The sequence below is a fragment of the Spinacia oleracea genome, chromosome 3, assembly GCF_020520425.1.
Source record: "Spinacia oleracea cultivar Varoflay chromosome 3, BTI_SOV_V1, whole genome shotgun sequence".
Lineage (NCBI taxonomy): Eukaryota > Viridiplantae > Streptophyta > Magnoliopsida > Caryophyllales > Amaranthaceae > Spinacia > Spinacia oleracea.
Window position 1 is genome coordinate 55,874,229 of NC_079489.1, and position 22,256 is coordinate 55,896,484.

The 22,256-nt window shown below is 37.5% G+C and overlaps 1 protein-coding gene across 2 annotated transcripts; it reads right to left on the minus strand.

The window, feature by feature from the left end:
* Window positions 1-268: 268 nt before the first annotated feature.
* Window positions 269-1,230, minus strand: LOC130469026 (G2/mitotic-specific cyclin-2-like). 2 transcript variants are annotated; one of them, XR_008929394.1, is made up of 3 exons: window positions 955-1,230; window positions 662-837; window positions 269-576 (listed from the first exon to the last, which is right to left on the minus strand). XR_008929394.1 is itself a non-coding variant. In XM_056838054.1 (2 exons), the coding sequence occupies exons 1-2, from the start codon at window positions 787-789 to the stop codon at window positions 441-443; spliced, it is 264 nt and encodes an 87-aa protein (XP_056694032.1). In that variant the 5' UTR covers window positions 790-929; the 3' UTR covers window positions 269-440. The 2 variants fall into 2 exon arrangements, 1 of the variants encoding a protein (XP_056694032.1); XM_056838054.1 differs by lacking the exon at window positions 955-1,230 and having other exon boundaries at window positions 662-929.
* Window positions 1,231-22,256: the final 21,026 nt, after the last annotated feature.

Consider the following 22,256-nt stretch of genomic DNA (forward strand, 5'->3'; position numbering starts at 1 on the left):
CCCCCCTCAACAGACAAGCCTGTTGATGCTGAAATTAACACTTGTTGAGGCGGGCATTTATAAAGCCCCCCTCAACAGACAAGCCTGTTGAGGCGAATATTAAATTGCCCCCCTCAACAGACAAGCCTGTTGAGGCAAACATTGTCTTAATCACAGCTTAGCTGGGCTACCACCACTAATATTCTGCTTTAATTTTTTTTGTTAGGTAATAAAAGAACTATAATACTCATAAAATAGACAATTGTAAACAATAAATCTTTCACTCACATTAATATTGAAATAATATTGTTTAATGTAATTTTACATTACAAATTCACACAACTTCAGTAGAAGAGGGCACAACTTCAGTTGCTTTAAAGTCCTTAATGCCAGACCCCAAGAGAACGGTGGATTCATTTGGCTTCCTTATTTGTATGTCCACCCACTGAACCCAATGGTTTCTAAGAGAAAGAGAGTTGGTTCGCATTTTGCTGTGTAGCCATATCTAGAAGTGTTGTACTTCCGATGGACAGTACACCAGTGAGCTTTGCTGATGCAGCGTTCAGATGGAAAGTAATCATCAGTCTTGAACAGTCCCTGAAACAAACCATAAACAATGAATATATAATTGTTGGCTTACTCAGACGTAAATTTAGGAAATGACAAGTACAAGAGTGCTTACATTAACCGATCTTGAGAATAACCAGTGTGCCACGCACAGGTCTTCTTCCAATGCTTGCACCCACTCATAGTGCACATAGCACTGAATACTGATGCTGCTGCTAATAGACAAGGTGGGAACTTCAACATTTCTTACTCAATCAGGCAAAGCTCAATAAAAAAGGACAGGAGTTCGAGCTGTTAAAGATCCAACAATTAAAAAAGACCATCACTTTCAGAAACTAATCACCAGAAGAAAAAGATAGCAAGATGTTGATACAAATATCTGATCCAACAATGCAGAATGTACATTACCATAACACCACTCTGTAGATTTTTACCATATTAATAACTTCTTGCCTACTATAAGCCCTATCAGATACCAGTACCAGATCTTCAACAACCGGAACTGACACCTCTTCATATTTGCTAGCCAGAAGCATTGATGTGACACCTACTAGCTGGAGCTTTTTTTCTCCCCACTGGCTTAATTGCTAAGAAGCGGTCGATCTGGTTGACTGTCAGATATATCGTCTCCTCCATGAGCTCAAACTAATAATGGACCTTTTGGTTCAATATTAGACAGTTAGTGGCACCACTGGTTATAGTTAACTTTCTCTCGACTATAAGAAATAAGTAATGCTTGCAAAATTACCTTAATCAGCCAATCAACCAGAATGGCTCTCATCTTTTCATTAATGTCAGGTTGCCTGTCCATATAATTTGGAGGAACGCAGCTAGTACTATTCATAATTAAAATAGTAATGAGCATGCTTATAGTCATCAACAGGAAGCACAAAAGCCATGTTTGCTTCATCAAACACATAGTATACCTACTTAAATAAAATCAGATTTATCTAGTCATTCTAGTGCAACACATAGAGAGCCAGATATTATGAGCAGCGAAATTACTAGTGTAAACATACAGCGCACAAAAAAAAATACAGTTTTATGAATGTTACAAGAGCATCATGGGACTGTAGCATCATATGCCCTGTAACAGTAGGTAGTAGTTGTATTGTATATCACTTGTAAAACGGCTTATCCAGCAATGCTATTTCAGTAAGTTAAAGAACCAGTGAAAAAACATAAAATTCCTGCCTTATATGTGACATATTGTTTCATTGTGAAACTTCACTTCAGAAAATTTTGTGCGCATCACAAGGATTGTTCATTAAAAGACAGGACAAACACCCAGAAGACAGGATAAGCTACATCAGATACCAAATTAGACCATTCTACTAATTCCCTGTATGAAATTGAGAAATCGAGGAGATTGACTGTGCCTGTGATCTAATTCATTTACTGGTATTCAGACGAAACATTCAGGAAGAGTCTGTTTGACTGTCTTGAACTTTCATCCCAAATTGTTTAACTTCCTTTCTTGCACAATACAGGAGTATAGATAGTACTGTACCAAACTTCATAAGTTCTAAGACATTACCAGCTTATTTTGCAGGGAGGAAAGTCTAGCAAATCCCACAATCAACTTAAGTTCAAAATAGAATCATTTATGTGCGAATACTAGTATAGCACCTTTCGCCCACACTAGATGATTCGAAATGAAGAACTACCAAAATCTAAAGTTTCACAATACTACACCTCCATACTTTGTTCATTATGAAATGTACCTAATCCAAACATACTCCCTCTAAATGCTTGAAGTTTACTCCTACAATGCAGGGATACATATTTACACTAAACTTATATGCTTATCACAAGCAGAATCCAGTGAACATAATGTGCACTCATATTCAAATCCAGAGTTTTCTTTACAATCGAATCAAACCTTTCTGAGATTGTTATTATTAATCTGATGATTAGGGAAAACTCTGAAGACAAATACTCAAGATTTCCACCCTCTAGGCTAAATCATACTCAACAACTTAGTCAACCAAAAATATTACTGGCAACAATTTGCTGAAAGTGCCCAATTCTATTTCAAATACTAAGATGTCGACTTATTATATTAATATGGATAACGAAGAAATTCAGTATGCAAATTAGAAGCGTAAAAGAGGAACATTATTGAAATAAACCTTAATTGCGATTATTGCAAATATTGAAACCCCTAACTTAATAAATTTCAAATACATATTCTCATATTATGCAACGAGGCATCAAAAATTAGATTTAACCAATTAAAAACAACAAAACATCATAGATCTATACTATATACCAAAATGCGGCATCAAAAGTTCAAATTGAACGAATTCAACACCCATAACATTAATTTTTCGCAATACCAGCATAAAATTAAGAAAAAAGAAAGCAGAAATGATAGAATCGATATACCCTAGCTTGAGGAGGGAGACAAATCGACGAGTTTGAAGAGTCGAGGGAGAGAGGTCGCGGAGATACCCTAGCTTTGTAACTCTTCCATGGAAGGCGGAGGAAAAGCTTCCATGGAAGCCAACGACTGTGAGGAGAGCGAGAGGGAGCCAGATTTGTTGACGAAATAGCGGGTTTGAGGAGTTTTGAACCAGGAGAGAGGAGAGGGGAGAGAAGAGAGAGAAATGAAACAGATGAAATGAGGAGAGAGAATTAAAACGAGTAGATCTTATCTGTTTGGCGGTGAGGAGGAGACCTGTTGAAGCGAACAAACATAAGCCCGCCCCTTTAGACTAGTGTCTATTGAGGCGGGCAATCAAAAGCCCCCTTCAACAGTATCTATAGAAGCGAACACCACAAAAGCCCGCCTCAACCTGTTAGTAAAACATTTGACCCGCGTTGGCTGAGTGGTTATTGAGGCTCACTTATGTATGCCCCCCTCAACAAGGGGGCTACAACAGGCATTTTTTCCACTAGTGCTCGCACTAAACGAGTCTGGTTCAAACTATTCATGATCCATGTCACCATGAATGCATAAAAACGTATGCAAAGCATTATAGCACCAAGCCAATCCCGTAGCTACAATTGGGGGCTTGAGAAAAACACTCTAAAAAAGCTAGAAATGACGATTTCATCACAAATTCTCGACGCTAATGCTATACATACATCATAGGGGCACAATCCTAAGCTTTAATCGTGTAAAACGAACCTTAGAATGGCTACAACCCCTCCCAAATTCTAAAGCACTACTTAGAATATATAAAGTCACCCCACTAACAAGGGTAACTGAAAATCGCGAGTCACCAAAACTCCGATCAAACTACTGCACATAACGCTCGCCCTACAAGCGCCCGTTACACAGGTATCTCGTTCCAAAGCAAAAGCGAAGGAAAAAAATCAAGGATAAGAACTGTCAAAATAGACCCGGAAATCATTTTCAACGCCCAGAGCTGGGCGCCGATATCTTTAACGCCCCAGCCTGGGCGCTGAATATTTCTGCTAGCCAAGTTTTGCCCAGATATAAAAATAAGAAAGAAACACCTATGAATCCTCGCGTCGAACGAAGTAATAAGCCGTGCAAACCCACGCAGAAGGTGCTACACTTGTTCGAACACCTGAACGAGGCGTGATGAAGTACTCCAATGCAAAAAATAATAATATCCCAACACCTGGAGGAATGTTCTAAGACACGCCGTTAGGCCACACAAGCCTACGTCGCACCATAAGTTCAACCGTCCCACGGTACAAGTCTAAAAGAAGAGTAAGGCATATTACACTAATGTAGGCACGACCAAGAGCATGTGTAAAAGAGGCAAAAACTACTTATCGCCCAAATTCAAAATGCAAGCCACACGACTTCTACATTAAGGATTAAAGGTAGCAAAATATTACCTACCACGGAAGGGATAGCTCGCACCTACACGAGCGGAACCCCAAGGCATCTTTCTCAAAAAAAACCTACCAAAAATCGTACGCCAAAAGGTAGCATCCCAACATGCATACTTGGCGGCTCCAAGCTACGAAACAACCATAGCAAAATAAAAAATCTCTCGGAGCAAATGTTCGAACAATCGAAAGGGCACGATGTTTGAGCCCACTTCATGAATGGGCTTGACCCCTATCAAGCTTCTAAGCAAACTATTCAAAATCAGTCATTGTTCAAAAAAATGATTCAAGCACACTGATTAATGGACCGCACACAATGGCCATTCTATGAACACTCGTTCGCACATACATATCATCATTCTAAGTATTGAACATTCACGAACGCGTTCAAAAGGAAAAATATACAACAACAAGAGCGGTCAAGTCTTACGCCTCAAGGTATGTTCCTCGGGCCATATAGACTCGCCCAACTATCGCAATAACTGTACGCCTTAAGAGCAACAGTTCCTTAAAATAATCGCCCCGAAGCGACAAGCACCGTAGTCCACCAATCGGCTACAGCTTCTCAAGAAAATCATCACGTTCTAAAAACAAAGAAAAAACAAAACAAAAGAGAATACATAGAACTTCCAAGTGAAATAAACGAATGAACAAGAGGCCAACTGTGTCATCAAGAGACCAGCCCAAACAACACTTTCAAACTCCCCACCTGGGCGTGAATTATTTCAACGCCCAGGCCTGGGCGCCGAAAATGTACCCAGGCTCAAAAAAGGCCCTAACTTCTAGTGGGCCCTGCCATACTCATTCGACTTGAAAATTGCCGAAAGTCGCACCTCACAAAGTAGCACACCACTACAAAGATCGCTCGCACTTACGAGCACGATCCCAAACACGATCAAAGACATTACAAAATGCGTAGGAACCTCTTTGACAAAAAATGACCGTCAAGCACGAGTGCTTGGGGGCTCAAAAGAAAATATATTATGCAAAGTTAAAAACAATATTCCCAGACTACGCTGTACGAAGTCCCGTGTTTGGATGTCTCAAAAAATAAAACCGGTTTACGACCTCAAGACAAAGGTCGCCGTTGATACTTATACATAGTCCCCTAATCAAGGACCCATGGAGTGGCAAAATTGAGCCGTAAAGACTAGCTCAAAACCATGAAAGATGATGACCACGAGACAATGGTCCGTCTAAGCACGTTGTCAACCCACATTCAGGTTGCAACTAAATCCGAGCATCCCTCGGAAGAATTCGCTCCTACAAGAATGAATAAAAAGAAATTCTCAAAAGAAATCACAAAGAAATAGGAACTTGCCCATCTTCAGTCGGCAAGATCGCGTCACCAACCGCGCGAGTTCCCAAATCGAAAAAACGAATTCAGGGACGTCCACCCTTAGCGGACAGGGCTCGCCCACCCTCAGCAGGCGGGGTCTGCGTCACTAGCCGCGCAGGTCCTTAGTCTTCAAATTTAAAATAGGCTCGCCATCTTCAGCCGGCGGGGTCTACGGCGCAAACCACGTAGGTCCTTATTTTCAAAAAAGAAAAACAAATTTCAAAATAGATTCGTCCACTTCTATCGGACGGGGTGTCCACCCTTAGCGGACAAGGTTCGCCATCTTTAGCCGGCGGGGTCTACGTCACAAACCGCGTAGGTCCTTATTTTCAAATTTCAAAAACAGATTCGTCCACTTCTATCGGACGGGGTGTCCACCCTTAGCGGACAGGCTCGCCATCTTTAGCCGGCGGGGTCTGCGCCATTAAACCGCGCAGGTCCTTAGTCGCTGCAGCGATAACTTTTGCTGGATTTTCCTTCGTTTTACGTCCTATAAAAACAAGGGTGCTGGATTTTCCTTCGTTTTACGTCCTATAAAAATAAGGGTGCTGGATTTTCCTTCGTCTTATATTATCAGTTGACAAATCCCAATGACACGTGAGGGATATGTCGACACTTCAAGTGATGACCCTTAAGTCAAATGTTATCACTCGGGGGCTCGTGAGACTCTCGCAAAACAGGTCACATACACCATGGCTTGTGTGACGCACTCTGTCTAGTACTTTGACCATCGTCTTACTCCAAGACTCAGTCAAAGTGGGGGCTAACTGTAGACACCTACTTTTGTCCCCATTCCCGAAAGGGAAGGTTCGATGATGAAACCGTAAATCTCCACTTGACAACGCATCTCCTATAAAATAAACGAATCTCAACCTGCTAAAAATAGTAACTGCCGTAAAGGGTAGTTGCTAAAAGTAGTAAGAATAAAAAGATAGAAACCTGTCAGAATTAGGTGTTGCACTCCAACATAAATCCTAAAAGAGATAGAAATTGTGAAAGGAATTCTATTCCTATCGCAGTTCGATAAAAGAGTTAACGTATTAATTAAACTCATAACGAACCTAGAGTTCGTAAAGGGCCCAGATGCATTTCGTCGCAAATTGATACGCACCAAATAACTCGGATTAAGTCTCTGAATGAACTCCGTACTCTAGAGTCCAATCTGACAAAGAATTCTGCCAGACCCTATTTTCAACGCCCAGCCCTGGGCGCCTAAAATTCCAGCGCCCAAAGCTGGGCGCCAAAAATACCTGGGACAGATTCTTTTCCTAATCCGTTTCGTATTCAAATTCCTGAAAAACTATCTTTCTACGCCACTTTTTCCTATAAATAGACCCCTAAGTTCGACGTGAAAGGAACAACAACACATAATTATATTCTGAGTATTGACTCCAACCCTTAGCCTAAGCCTCTCGCTGCGAAATTGTTCACGCGTTCTGTCGCAATCGATCCATAAATCGAACAGAACGTATCCTGTCCCATAATTGAGATTCGTTAAATAAAAAGGAGAAATAGCAAAGTCAAAGTGGTTAGTTTTCTGAGAACCGTGACGCACCTCTCAAGGGTGCGTCGTAATGTGTCCCGTTTCGATGATTTAATTGCTTTCCTCGCCCTTTTTATGAACTGTTAAATTAACCTAATCCGATTGTTCTATCACGCCTAACAAATATAATATTTTTGGGAAATCGGATCATCATGCTAGGTCCCTTAATGTTATTTAAATCAGATAATCACGATCGAATTAGTATTATATGTTGCATATTGCTAAAATCAATTCAGATTAGTTTAATAGTTAACGCATGTCCCTTCAATTATTTATGCTGAGCTAGTAAGGATATCCTGCCTCTGGAGTTATCGACGAGCGAAGTACTCCTCTCGGTAGTTACAGTCCCCCGAACCCTCAATCTCTACCTTGCGGGTGTATGTTGAGAGATTCCCACACCAGGGATCACAAGGGAACCTACGGCCGTCGTGGTCAAACATAATTGCACTCCCTTTATGTCACGATAACCGGGTTTTGTCAGTTTTTCTCATTGTCGTTAAAAACTGAATGGCGACTCCTATATTACTAGTCAATTGGGTGTAAACTCACAGGAAATCCAATTACACTTGATTGAATAAAAAGAATCGTCACACCCACGAGGGACGAGGTCACGCATTAGCCTCGTGCTTTTTCGACCCCCTCACATATACTCCTGCTTTTTTTTCCTTCTATTTTCTACTCCGTAGTTGTTAAATTTTTACCAACAATTTCCTCCCTAAATCGAAATATGAAGAAAATCAGAAGTAGATACCAGAACAAACCCATCAACACCACCACCTCGTAGCCGCTTCTTCGCCACAACTCGCAAACGCTACACGTCAAGGACTCGCCGATCGATATCTCCTCCCGTTCATATTTCTGTCCAAAATTAGGAAATCAACCCCAAATAATCAACAAAATAATCCTCCCTGAAAATGAAAATAATTTGTTTATTGATATTCAACAAAAGTATTGCAAGTTTATGGAATTCAAATTAAGACCAAACGTAGAACCCTATTGCAGGCAATTTATTAAGGTACAATACTATTGCCATACCAACTAAACCCTAAGCTCAATATCTGAAATTGCCATACCTAATTGGACAAATAATCCACACTTCCGATTGCAGGGATCTGTTTCACTTTCTTCCGAACTGTGAAAAATGCGGGAGAGGCCGACACAAATTCGAACTCGACTACGATTGCAGGCCATCCTCTCCCCCATTTTTCGCAATTTAAAAGAAATAGAAGAGATCCACCCCCCAATAGTAAGATCGCCTGCTTGAAACGGCCCCAAGATATTACTTTCGTTTGCTCTTGCTTCGAACTCGAACCCCATGGCTGGTCAGCAAATTAGTGAAAGGAGGAGATGAAAGGAGGAGAATGAAAGAAGACATGGGTGAATTAATGAAAGAAGACAGGGGCGAATTTTTCTGCCTTGGCTGGTGAATTTTTCTGGGTTCTATTACTGAGGGAGTTTGTCTGGGTGCAGTGAAAGAAGAAGGTTGGGCGCCATTACTAAGGGAGAGGAGGTTGGGCGTTATTACTGAGGGAGAGGAGGAGGGGGAAGAAGAAAGGAGGACCAACGTGGCAACAAAATAAGGGTAAAATTGGTAGTTCAAACAAAGTTACTGTTCCAAACTCCAACTTGTTGCTTTTATAAGGGTTATAGATTTTATGGTGTTTTTATGCATTTTTATGCTTATTTTAGCAAATTATACATGTTGATGCAAGTAAATAGATCCTCCACAAGAGTTGAAATGTGTTCGTGAATATTGCAAGTAACTCTTAGTTGGCAAAAGAATGCACAAGAGTGTCACAAAGTACTTCTCCAGTAAGAATAAGTTGAAAACTTTTGAAAAATGTGTGAATTTTCGTGTCAAGTTTCGGGATGAAACTTCTTTTAAGAGGGGTAGATTGTAATCCCCCGTAATTTTATAAATCTTATTAATATATTTTAACGTATAGTTAATTATATTTAAATAGATTTTACGAATTATAGAAATAAAAAGGTAATTAACGAATATTTATTTTTATACGTTTTAAATATTTCAACGATTTATGAAATTAAAATAATTTTAGAATTTTATGTTGAAAAGAAATCGAATTACGAAACCGATTGAATTTAGAAAACGATCCTAATCGATTTTGGATTGAAATCCTAAAACTAAATCCTAATTCTAGCCCAATTGACAAAGCCCAAATAATAAGACCCAAAACACTTTACTCCTTCCTTCTCTTTCAATATTACGTAAAAAAAAAACAAAAAAAAAAAAAAACAAACAAACCAACCATCTCCTTCAAACTCACGTAAACCCAAACCCTCAAAACTTGCTCCTCTCTTTGCAGCCGTCGCCGCCAACCACCGCCGGACTAACATCGCTGCACCACTCTCTCATCACCGCCGGTACACCTCCTCTCTCCTCTCGTCGTTATCTTCCCTTTCGTTTTCATTTTCTTGCGTTCGTTTTATATCCTCCTCATCTCGTTTCTGTTTTCTTGAACCAACGACAGCCACCGCGTGCACAGCCGCGACCACCAGGCCAACCACAACCATCACCTTCATCGTCGTCGCTGCCCTGCTCAGCCGACACCCTCTTCTCTCTCATCCTTCGCGTGGAAATCCTCCCTTTCCCTGCTTGTTCTTGCGTAAGTCAGCCGCATCACCAGCCGGCCACCGACGTCGCCAACCTGATCTCGCATTGCCACCGTGCCGCTTTGCCGCAGCACCACCTCCGGCCAGCCAGCCTTATCTCCCTCACTTTTGGTTATTTCTCAAACCCTTAAAACTATTAATGTTTTAATTTATATTTTATTAATATAATTCATGTTTTTCTTGAATTAAATTATAGATTTTATGAGTCAATTATGAAATTCAGATTTTATGTTTGCATAATTAAATTATTAATTTTCAGATTATATAATTGAATTGAAATAAGAATTTTAATTATTAAAGCATGAATTTTTTAAGGTTTTAATAGTTTTAAAATCATAGTAGGATGATTATAAATTATGAAAGTTATTATTTTTATGATTTTAAGCACGTTGGACATATTTTGGAGTAGTTTGAAACTATTTCATATTGCTGAAAATTGTAAATTGCGTGTTATATTGGAATTTATGATAATTCGTGATCGTTAGTGAAGTAATCACTATGCTAGGAGATTTAGTAGTTAAGTTCGGATGTTGAGGAATGTTCTAAATATGTTTAGGATGTATTTAGAATGCTTGTTTATGGCTGCGAATTATTAGAAGTTGATTGGGAATCTTTATTGGTTGTTTTAGGCGGAGAATTCTCTGTAGGCGACTTTTGAAAGTGTTAAAGTGGTCTATCAGTTTGTTTACACAAGGTACGTACATACTTGTGTGCTTGGAATGTGCGTTATTTGTTGAAACCAAGTTGAAATTTGTTGATGAACTTGATTGTGTCGGAATTTCATGTTTAATATTGTTGGGTGGACATGTTAAGCATATGTATTTCGTTATGAGAATTATAACATGTTAGTAGATGATTGATGCGAACATGTTGGTTGGGAACATTAGATTATTATATGTATTGATTCAGATCGATTGTTCTTTGTTCCCTTTTATTTTTTCACTACTTTATGAGGGCCGAGGACCTTGTTTAGTAAGTTGAAACCTTATACCCATATAGAGGGGTTGATCAGTATTAAAGGAAAGGTTGGGTTTAATTGGAATGAGTCTTGTTTGATACATTTGTGATCACTTACTTAATTCCAAGATAAAAACAGTTGTGAATAAATGTGGATTGTATACCTTATGTGATTGTTGAGTCATAACAGGGTTTCAATTTGTAAATCATGTAAAGTGAAACTGAGTAGCAATAGCTTTAGACTGTGCACGTCTAAAGTGACGGACAAACAGGAGTTGGGGTTCATGGTGGTAGCCCATGGCCTTTATCTCGGACCGGATTGATCACCGTGTCCTATTTTTATTCAAACGTTCCTCGATATCGCAGGTCACTGAGGTTACGGAGTCGCGCCCGTACCTCGTCTTCCTTAGTGAAGCTTCTAGCTAGAAAACTCGGTCCATTGCCTATTTCAATTAAAATAATATTAATGTTACAAAAGTCTATTTCAGTCTAGTCTAGTCTAGTTAAGTGTGGTTTCAAATTATTATGTTTTGGTTGCCCTTATGTACGTTATTAGAATCATGTTAAGATTGTTCGTTTAATAGAATCATGTTAGGATTATTATTGATTTAGTATGTAGTACTCAGCTTTGCTGATTGCGTGCTTTTGCTTGTGCATGTTGATCATGGCTATGCCTTATTGATCCTGTGATGACCCAATCTTTGGTGAGCAGTCTCTAGGGATCAATAAGCATTGTCCATTGCAGGTTTGAAGATGATGCATCACTGGGGTTCGGGATCTGGAGAGATTTGTGTAGTCGTTATTTTATCTCATTTGAATTTGGTTTTGTTGAACTTGTTTTAATGGACTTGAATTTGATTTGAACTAATTAGGTCGACTTCGGTTTGTTGGTTTTGGTAGTTGACTTATTTAAATTATTAAAGTTATTTATTATGATTTCCGCTGCAAAATTCTGAATAAGCCGTTACGTTTTTACACGGGCGATAATGCCTTGATAATTCTCTATGTTTTATATTAAAAGAGTATTTTAGAAAAGAGAGAATTGTCGGGGTGTTACAGCTATGGCTTCCGAGCCGTGCATGTCTGCCAGCCCGCGTTGTGCCCAACAGCGTTGCCGACGAGGCATCGATGGATGCCCTCATGCCATGCGCGCAAAGCAAGCAAGCATGCAACAGCAAGCCAGCAATGGCGTTGAGCTAATGGGCGCTGGCGAGGGCTTGGTCGTGCGATGGCCTCGGCCATGCGTGCGGTCAGCCCTTGCGTCGCTGCAAGCCTGGGCGAGGCATGGCCTTGCGCCCATGTGCCTTGCCTTGGCCGATTAACTTGTTTCGTTTTGTTTTTAATTTTCGGTTGAAAACGATTTTAATTAAATTTAATTTCGTAATTTAATTTTTCTTAGAATTTAATTTTGATTAATTTAATTATTATAATTTGTCTTATACTAATTATTTTAATAAAATTAAAACCTTGGTAAAATTTAATTAATTAATTTTAATCAACTAAAAATAAAATAAAGGGATTTAAAATTATTTTATGTGAGCTTTAAATTTTAATTAAATTTGTAAGTTTCCGGTTGGACTAGGAAATACAATTTTATGTTTACAATTTGTAAAGCATATAAATTCTTGGTTTTAGTGTGAGCTTTTAGTCATTAAACTCTTGATTAGGCCTTTATTCCTTTAAGGTTAAAACAACTCGATTAGAACTAATAAGGTTGAATAGTTTGTAGATTGTTGGAACCTTTGATTAGTTGCTGCAAATTTTTATGTGATGCATGATTTTTCTACTAACTTGCTATATGGGCCATTCATTGATAAATGAATGGATGAATGGTATATTGTAAATGTAATGTTTTGCAGGTTATGGAAAGTGACTAGTATGGCCCAAATAGGATAGTAAATATGGTCTGCCTACCATTAATTTGAATGTAAAATTGGTCTTTTGCACCAAAGTTTTATTTAAATATGGTCTGCGTACCATCAAATAGTTGTACTTAGTTTTAATTATAGCATATCCTATTTGAAGAAAATGCGCCTCCCATGGTGAAATTCAAGATGGAGTTTCCAATCCATTTTCAAGACGGAGTTTGAAGTTGAAGCTTCAAGATGAAGTCGGGCCATACTAGATCACATTTAAATCTTATGCATGTTTTAAGTTATTTATTTCTTTAAATATGTCTTAATAATACATGAGATTGTGGCTTGATTATGTTGCATGATTAAGGATTTTAGTTCACTTAAAATCTAACCAACATAGTAAGAGCCCTAAGTTCCAACGTTTAAAAATTGAGTTAAAATGTGTCATTCCAAAATAACACTTACTTGGATAACCTTTACATCAATCTAGTAATAGTTTTCCGCCATAGCGAGGTGTTATTTATTAATTCTAAAGGGGTAAGGTACACAAATAAGTGTGAGTACATGTTAGTTTTGGTAAAACTCAACGATATAAGTAAGGAGTCATTTTATGTCGTGGCAAATGGGATAGGTTTACCTAATAAGTTCTTAGACGTACCTATCAACCAAGAGTAGTTTATAGACTATTAGCAAAGGATTTGCTTACCTAAAATATTTTAGAATTGAGTCAAAATACGTAATGTGCTTAATTCTGCAATGATTTAAGGATCTTGGTTTCATTTTATTCACACCTGACGGAACACAAAAACTCGAATAAAATGCTTAATAAATTTTGAATTATGCATGTATGCTAGAATTTAAGTTTATTAAGAGAAAATATGAATGATTATTTATTTGTTTATCAATTCTTTTCAATTTTATTTTTAATTATGGTAAAGAACAATTCATTCAACATCTGATCAATTATCGAAAAGGAAGTTCAGCGGGAAAAACTTCCTTGACTGGTAAAAGGAACTTGCAAATAGTTCTTATGCAGGAAGAAAAGGAGTATGTCTTGGAAGAGGCGATGCCCGAAGCCGCGGGCGAAGGGGTCACCCAGGAAGCCCTCAATCGTTGGATTAATTCCAACAAGGATGTAAAATGTCTAATGCTTGCAACCATTAGTTCAGATCTACAGAAAACGTTCATCAACTCAGATGCTTTGACGGTCATCAATGAGTTGAAGAACATGTTCCAAGATCTAGCTCGAGTCGAGAGATTCGAGACTCATAGGAAAATTCTTGACACCGAGCTCAAGAAGGGCAAGCCCGTAAGTCCACATGTTCTCAAGATGATTGGATTAATTGAGAATATGAGTCGGCTGGATCAGCATTCTCTCAAGAAATGGTTGTAGACACCATCCTCCACTCTCTTCATAGAGGGTATGACCAGTTCAAGCTGAACTACAGCATGAATAGTCTGGAAAAAACGCTCACTGAGCTTCACACTATGATGAAGACCGCGGAAAAGGCGCTCAAAAGTGATAAGCAAGATGTGCTTATGGTGCGTGGGGGCAAGTTCAAGAAATCTGGCAAGAAGAGGAATGCTAAGAAAGGTGGCAAGAAAGCCATCCCAACTAAGCAAGCTGGCGGCACCAAGTCCGAAAAGAAGAAGGTGAGCCAACCCACTTCTGAGTCTGAATGCTTCTACTGTAAAAAGAAGGGGCATTGGAAGAGAGATTGCTTGAAGCTAAAGGAAGATCAGAAGAATGGAACTGTCGTTCCATCTTCAGGTATTTTCGTTATAGATTGTATACTTGCGAATTCAACTTCTTGGGTATTAGATACAGGTTGTGGCTCACACTTATGTTCTAATTCACAGGGACTAAGAATAAGTAGAAGGTTAAGCAAGGGTGAAGTCGACCTACGAGTGGGAAATGGAGCAAGGATTTCTACATTAATTGTAGGAACTTATTATTTGTCGTTTCCCTCTGGGCTAGTTTTGGAACTGGAAGAGTGTTTCCATGTTCCAAGTCTTACAAAAAATATCATTTTTGTTTCTTGCTTAGATGCTAAGGGATTTAGATTTTTTTATAACAGACAATAGTTGCTCGTTTTATTTTAAAGAGATGTTTTATGGATCTTCTACTACAAGAAAATAGAGTATATATTGACGCTTTTGCTATGACGCTTTTATAAAGGGTCACAATATTTTTTTGGTCACGAAAACTAAATATGTATATAATGACGATTTTAGGTGTCTAAATAAATATTGGCCACAAAAAGAGTCACAATGTTACAAAAATAACCATTGCACGTGACCACGTGTTTAACTCCCGCTTATTTGAAGATTTCAGAAACCTCACGTATACACTACACGACACCCACGAAATTCTCAACCTCCTCCACTCTAACAACCGACTCGCTGCTCCCTCCTCTATTCTTCAGCAAAAAATCCCAGAAAATTCTGAAAAATTCCCCAGGTATTCTCACCAAATTAACGATCTCTGATCCTCAACTCAAATTTCTCTCATTCCGTTCCAGTATAAATGGGAAATCTGGAGAAGCCTATAATTGCAAGCTAATTCTCACTCCACCCTAAATTCATCTTTAATTTCAAGTTTCTTTGGATTTTCACGACTTGATTTCGTAATTGCAAGAATTCATTCGAACCCAATCATAGAGCCGTAACAGAGCCATCGCAGAGCCATCGCAGAGCCATTGCAGAGCCATCGCAGATTTCACCGGTAAGTTCTTGATGTTATACCCGTTTTTTATGTCAAGTTAATTGTAAATTACTTTTTGCAATTGAATTTTAGGGGAGAGGTGTCCATGAAAGTATGTGGTTAAGGACGAAGGGATATTTTTATGAGAACCAGGGACACAAGAATTCTACATTTTTTTTTTTGGACCTTCGAATTTTAAGGGGCAGCATATTCTAATTAAAAATTCTGCAATTAGTTTGTGTTTTTATGTGAACTTCCATACTGAATTGAGTGAATTTTAATTCTTTTAGTTATACGGATTGGTTATGAATTTGTTGTCTAAGACACTTGATTTTGATTAAGAAATGGAAATTTAATTTCTTATTGTTGAATGAGCATATTGAGTCAATGCAGTGTATCACAAACTGTATCACAAAGTAGGGTCTAAATGTTAACCTGAATGATCAATTTCTGAATGATCATTTTTAGGATTTGTATGCTAATTGAGAACCTTTTAGGTGTTTGTGTACCTACATGTTTCAAAGTGGTGTCAACAATCCATGGTAAAAGAAAAGGGTCAGTAAAAAATTATGTTTCTTGATGAAATATTATGGTAATTTTTTCAGCATTAATCCTAGTTGATGATGGCAGCATTGTAATTTTGAAATCACATTTTTGTAGCACTACTTTATTTATATTTCAAGAGTGGTAAAACACACTCCTTAGTCTTTACATTCACATACTAGGAAAGGGAAAAAAAAAAAACAAAAAAACTACAGAGTGAAATCAAACATCACTCTTCCTGAACATACAATTTATTCATCTAACACAAGACTTCGAGCTACTATGAAACAATACTCTTCCTGAACATACAATTTATTCATCAACTCATCAACACTAGCCTTCGAGCTATAGCTGGTAAAAGGAACTTGGATAGGTTTCTGTTCAATTAAGCAGGTAACAATGTAGGGAGTAACAATGTAGGGAGTAAGCTGGAATTTGCTTTTTTCTTGAGTGTCTAACACATTTAGAAAATTTCATTGATACCAAAATTTTGGTTGAAGCTGTTACATACATGATGGTTATTATGGTAGATTATTGGTTCTTTTAGAATTAGGAATTGGATGTATTGTATGGTTTGGTTTTTTTTCCTGGTGAACAATATAGCTTACTTGTTCAACGAGATTGAATCGTGTGACCCTTTTATCAATACACCAGTAATTCATAATCAACCTGGTTTTTAAAAGATTGTACTTCTGGAAAATGTGGATAATCCTATACCTAAAATCTCATCAGCCTATGCTAAGGAGAGACCTTTTATTCATATCCAAATTCCACCTGAAACTTCTGGTGACTAGGCTGTTCTGTTTATTGATATAATTAGTTGACATATTGGAGTTGAGTGGTTAAGATGTTTAGTGTAGGCCGTAGGGTGTCAGTTTTTCAGGGTGTTCAATTTGCAGTCTGGTTTTCAGTCTGTATCCTGTTGCAGTTCTGCTTTTTGCCTCCGCTTCTGGTTGTCTGTCTGCGTTTGTGCAGTTGTTTGGCCTTCTGTTTGAAGGGCTGCTGTTCTGCTCAGCCTGGTGTGTGGTCAGTGTGTGCAGCTACGTGTTGTGTGCTTACTGTAGTTGTAGTGTACTTGAAGTGTACCAGTTGCTTGCTGCATTGTTGGTTGCTTTCTGATGCAGCTGCTGTTTTGTTTTGCTGTTCTTTTGTGTTGTTCTCTTCTGCGTTTGGTTTATCTCTTTGTGGTTGCTTTTGTGTTTTTAGCTTGGGATGCGGGTTTTTGCTCCCTTAGCTGTTTTTGTTTTGTTGTTTGTTTGTTTCAATTCTATTTGGCTTTTACCTTTTGGTAATAAAATATACCTTATTTACCAAAAAAATATAAATGCCTTGGTCTTAAAAAATATTTCCAGAATAGGGTTTGATTTTCCGTAGAGCTACAACAGAACTATTCTACTCTGCCAAAGCCACAATAAAGGGTTGTGCATTGAATCTATACTGTCCAGGCTTTAATTAGTGTCCTAGTGGCTTCTTGATATCACAATTTATCTGCTAAAAAAAAACTTTAATCAGGTCAATGGAATAAGAATCATGTAAAATTGGAAACCTGAATTTCACGCAGCGGTTTCCCTTTGGCGTCGAGGCCATAATGTCGAGAATAACTGGGTTTTGTAGTAGTGTGAACTGCTACTGCTTGCTGCTGTGAATCTGATCTGCTAATGATATGCTTTTTCTTCGATCTGATATTCTGTATCGTGATTTTCTGCCTAATCTACTGCCAATATGCTGTTCGTGTTTTATTCATTGTTTGCCTTTGTTAATTGTAGTTCTTTTGTTGCATTTTGTTTTTGATGTTTAGGTTGTTGGTTAGTTGGTGCAGTTGTTGGTTGATTGTTTAGAGTTCTTGAACACTTAGGTTTAGAGTTTGTTAAAGAGCTCTTCCATCAAAATTAATATAAAATTAAGGAGCTCTTAATTTGATTAATAAATTCTCAAGGTGAAATGAATTTGGTGTGGGAAATGTAGATCGAGATATAGGAAACTAGAAATTAAATTAAATGCCTAGAGTATGCGGCATTCTATGTTCATGTGTACGTACTTGGTTAGAGACAAAATTTATGATATCCTGGACACTAAGTAGTTCCTGATGTTACTTTTAATTCGTGAAATTTTGTTTGAAGTATCTTTTTGCAGAAGCAGCGGATGTTTTTGGACTTCAATTCAAGTGGCCACCGGTTTTAAGAGTTTTCGTGGAGTTTAGGATCTACTTTGTCCCGACATCTCCTTCCCAAGCGTTTTACAGGTGCTTATTGTTAAATTTGACATTCTTAATATTATATAAAATTTGCCTTTATTTTCCTACTCGACTTGTGGTTGTGTAAATTATAAAATGATCAATTAATACGTATAATCAAACTAAAATTTGAGTGTAATGATTAGACTTATGACTTATTATTTTCTTTTAGCTTTTACCATCTTATTTATTTTATTGAAACTTTGGTGTTCATAAATTTGTGAAACTCGTATGCTTTATTTTCCTTGTTGAATTCATGTGAAGTTGAAAGTATCATCTTGTCTGCTAAACTCACATGCTTTATTTTCCTTGTTGAATTCATGTGAAGTTGAAAGTATCACCTTGTTTGCTAAAAAAGATATGATATGGAATTGAATGAAAGTAGTTTCTAGCAAGAAGATGAACATAGATACTGAATATTAGTAGAGTTGTGTATGGAGGTGTTTTGATTTTATATTCACTTGAATTAATCTCCTAAGTAAATAATTATTTTTAACTAGTTCCTATTTGAATTATATGTAATATCAAGGTTCTAAGAATGATCATAACGTTTATTTATAAGCAATTCCTATTATACGACGTATGATAATTATATATCTTATTACTATATTAATTTCATATAGATATGGATACAAGTTGGATCGAACTACCTATTGGCCACCCTAAGTATGTCGAGGTTTGTATGCAATTCATTGAGTTTGCTAAAGAAGATATAGTCCATGGAAAAATTAGATGCCCTTGTAAGAATTGTAAGGTGGAGAAATGGTTCCCGGTAAATGTAGTAGTAGGACATATTTTGTTTAAGGGGTTTTATAAGTCGTATAAGAAATGGATCTTTCATGGTAAAGAGGATATGATTCATCGTGTGGTTGGTAGTGATGGAGGGAATACTAGTGATGGATCCCTAAATAATGAAAGTGGGTTTGTTAGTCGAGATAATATGGGAGGACTACTAAGATCAGCTTTTAGTGTTAATACGTTTCCCAATTGCCCAACTTTTGAAACACGAGAGGATGATGAGTGGATTGAGGAGCCAGTGACCTATGAAAGTGATGCTGAATATGATGATTCTACGAAAGAGGAAGAGGCGAAGTATAAGAAGTTACTTGAAGCTTCTGAGGAGAAATTATATGAAGGGTGTACCAACTTTTCAAAGTTATCTTTTCTGTTACACTTGTTTCACTTGAAGTGTATGAATCATTGGTCCATTGAATCTTTCAATATGCTGTTGAAGCTAATTCTAGATGTAATACTTGATTTTCCCTCATCCTTTTATTACAGTAAGAAAATGATAAAAGACTTGGGTCTTGGGTATGAAAAGATTGATGCTTGTCCGAATAATTGTATGTTGTATTGGGGTGAAATTTTAGAGAAAGACAAGTGTCATGTTTGTGGTACATCGCGGTGGGCGAAAACTAAGGGTAAGGGTGGCATTACAAGTGATCAAGGTACGGATACTCATAAGAAGGGTGTGCCAGCTAAGGTAATGCGATATACACTAGTGGAAAAAACCCCTGTTGAGGGGGGCATTTCAGGCTTGTTGAGGCGAACATTGCCCGCTTCGACAGAGGGGGCTTCAACAGGTCAGAGATTTGTTGAGGCGGGCTTGGCCCGCCTCAAAAAGATATATGTTGAGGCGGGCATTTGAAAGCCCCCCTCAACAGACAAGCCTATTGAAGCGAACAATAAATTGCCCCCCTCAACAGACTAGCCTGTTGAGGCGAACATTAAGTTGCCCACCTCAACAGACTAGCCTGTTGACGCGAACATTAAGTTGCCCCCCTCAACAAACAAGCCTGTTGAGGCAAACATTTTGTTGCCCGCCCCAACTAGCAGTCTTAATCAACAGCACATAAGCTGGGCTACCACCACTAATATTCTGCTTTAACTTTCTTTGTTAGGTAATAGAAGAACCATAATACTCATAAAATAGACAATTATAAACAGTAAATACTTCATTCACATTAATATTGAAATAATATTGTTTAATGTAATTTTACAATATAAATTCACACAAAAATAATCTTTGAATCTGAAATTCTAGTTTTACAAAAATTAGTTTCTACAAAAGGGAGTGACACTTCAGCAACAACATTTTGTTCCTTGACGCTCTTCCTCTCTTACTACTCGTGAAAGAAAGGGTCATCCACAGTTCAACGGCCTTCCTTTAATGCAGAACAGGTCCTGTATTACACATCAATTGTATAAAATTATATCATGATATACCAAGCAACATATAGTTAATTCCCTAATTTGTACCACCAAAAATAGGAAGGGGAGCAAGATAATAATAGCATACATACCAAGAGCACATAAACAACAGAAAGCTAATTCCCTAATCTATACCAGCAGACTGCATACAACATGTAGAGATAAGAGTAATTTGAATAGTAAAAACAAGATGTTTCTTACTAATGGAGGATTAAATATTTAAATGTATATCATGTTAGTCAAGAAGATAAATCAGAAAGGCGTCCTACTCCTACGCCTTTGAATGTTGTTGTCCACTCTAGAAAAAAACCATTAACTTTAAAGAAGATCAAATCCAAGAAACGTTGTCCTAAAGGTGGTGAATCAGTTGGACGGTTAGCATTATTGTGTCACCAGATTGAAAGCAATAATATGGTTTTCAAAGATGTTAGTCAAGCCAGAATACTGTTAGAGAAGAAGCTTACAGAATCTGATATGAATGATGGTCAAGCGCGATTGACATTGCAGACTCTAGCCCCTTTTCTAACTCGGGATGAGTATCATTTTTTGAAAAAGGAAGTTAGTCCAAACAAGATGAATAAGATGGGTGTGAAGGTGATTATGAGATCTTCTGAATACCGTATGCATCTAAGCTTATGGAACGACAATGAAAATAACAATTTTGGTTGAAAACTTGTTATAAAAGAAAAAAATTTAAAGTTCCATTAGGATGTGTCTTTACGTATTTCTTTGTGTATATATAACCGACCAAGCGACTGAGACCCGGGCATTGCGTTGGCAGGTCTCTGAGGAAATTTTCCTATGGTTGTAGTCCTTCACCTTCTTTTTTAACAAGTTGTTCATCTATGGAAAAGGCCAAAAAGACTATTTTAACTAGAATGGTCAGGTTAGCTTCGAATTCTTCGACATTAAAAAGACACATTGCAGTATGCTCAATAAAATCAAGTTTGTGAGTTCTGAGTTTACTAGCCCGTCCCACCAATCAAACCAAACAAAAAATATGTACTTAATGTTCTCATTATTTGGCCTAAAGACTAAGGTGACACAGAATTAGTCAGCTTAATATACAGATTTCTAAACCCTCTAATCTTTCACTAGAATTGACCCTAACCAACATATTAGCCCGCCCCACCAAGACATAAATCAAACCAATAACTTTGATAATCAACAATAACCTAAGTATTTTGACAACAAACACATAAAAATAGTGAGAATGATGAAGCCGGGTGTAAAAAAAACTCACCTAGATATTACTTGGTACGGCATAGAATTTTCCTACCCACTTGCTTTCATGTGTTGTAATATCTGAAGCATACATACAGAATATTTAAGAAGTCGTATAAAAAATAGACTGGGAAAGGTGGAAGACAGCGACAACAACTCACAACATAAATTTTGTGGCCAATTTCGCTGGCTCATCAGTAGATTCATGAATGAGTTTCTGTAAAAACTTAGCAGCTTCAAACTCATTATTATGCGGATCCGCCATCACCTATAAGTTTAATAAATCATAATAAAAACATCAAAATCTCACAATAAAAAAGTAACAAGGGAGTCAATTTGACATCTAATTGCAGAAATGATATCAAATTTAGTAAAACAGTAGCACAACCAATCTCTATTTCCAAGAACAATAATTCAAAATTATGAGAAAAATTCAGTCGAAACCCAGAAAAGTTAAACAAAAACCCATGAAATTTAAAGAAAAATCCAGATAGGAATCAAACCTGGCTAGTAGATAAAATAACAGGGTCCTTCATAATTTCTTTAGAAATAGGGCAACGATATTCATCAGGAACAATCAACTGATCAAACAGAACGAATTCAATACCCATAACATCAATTTTCCGCAATATCATCATAAAATTAAGAAAAAAGAA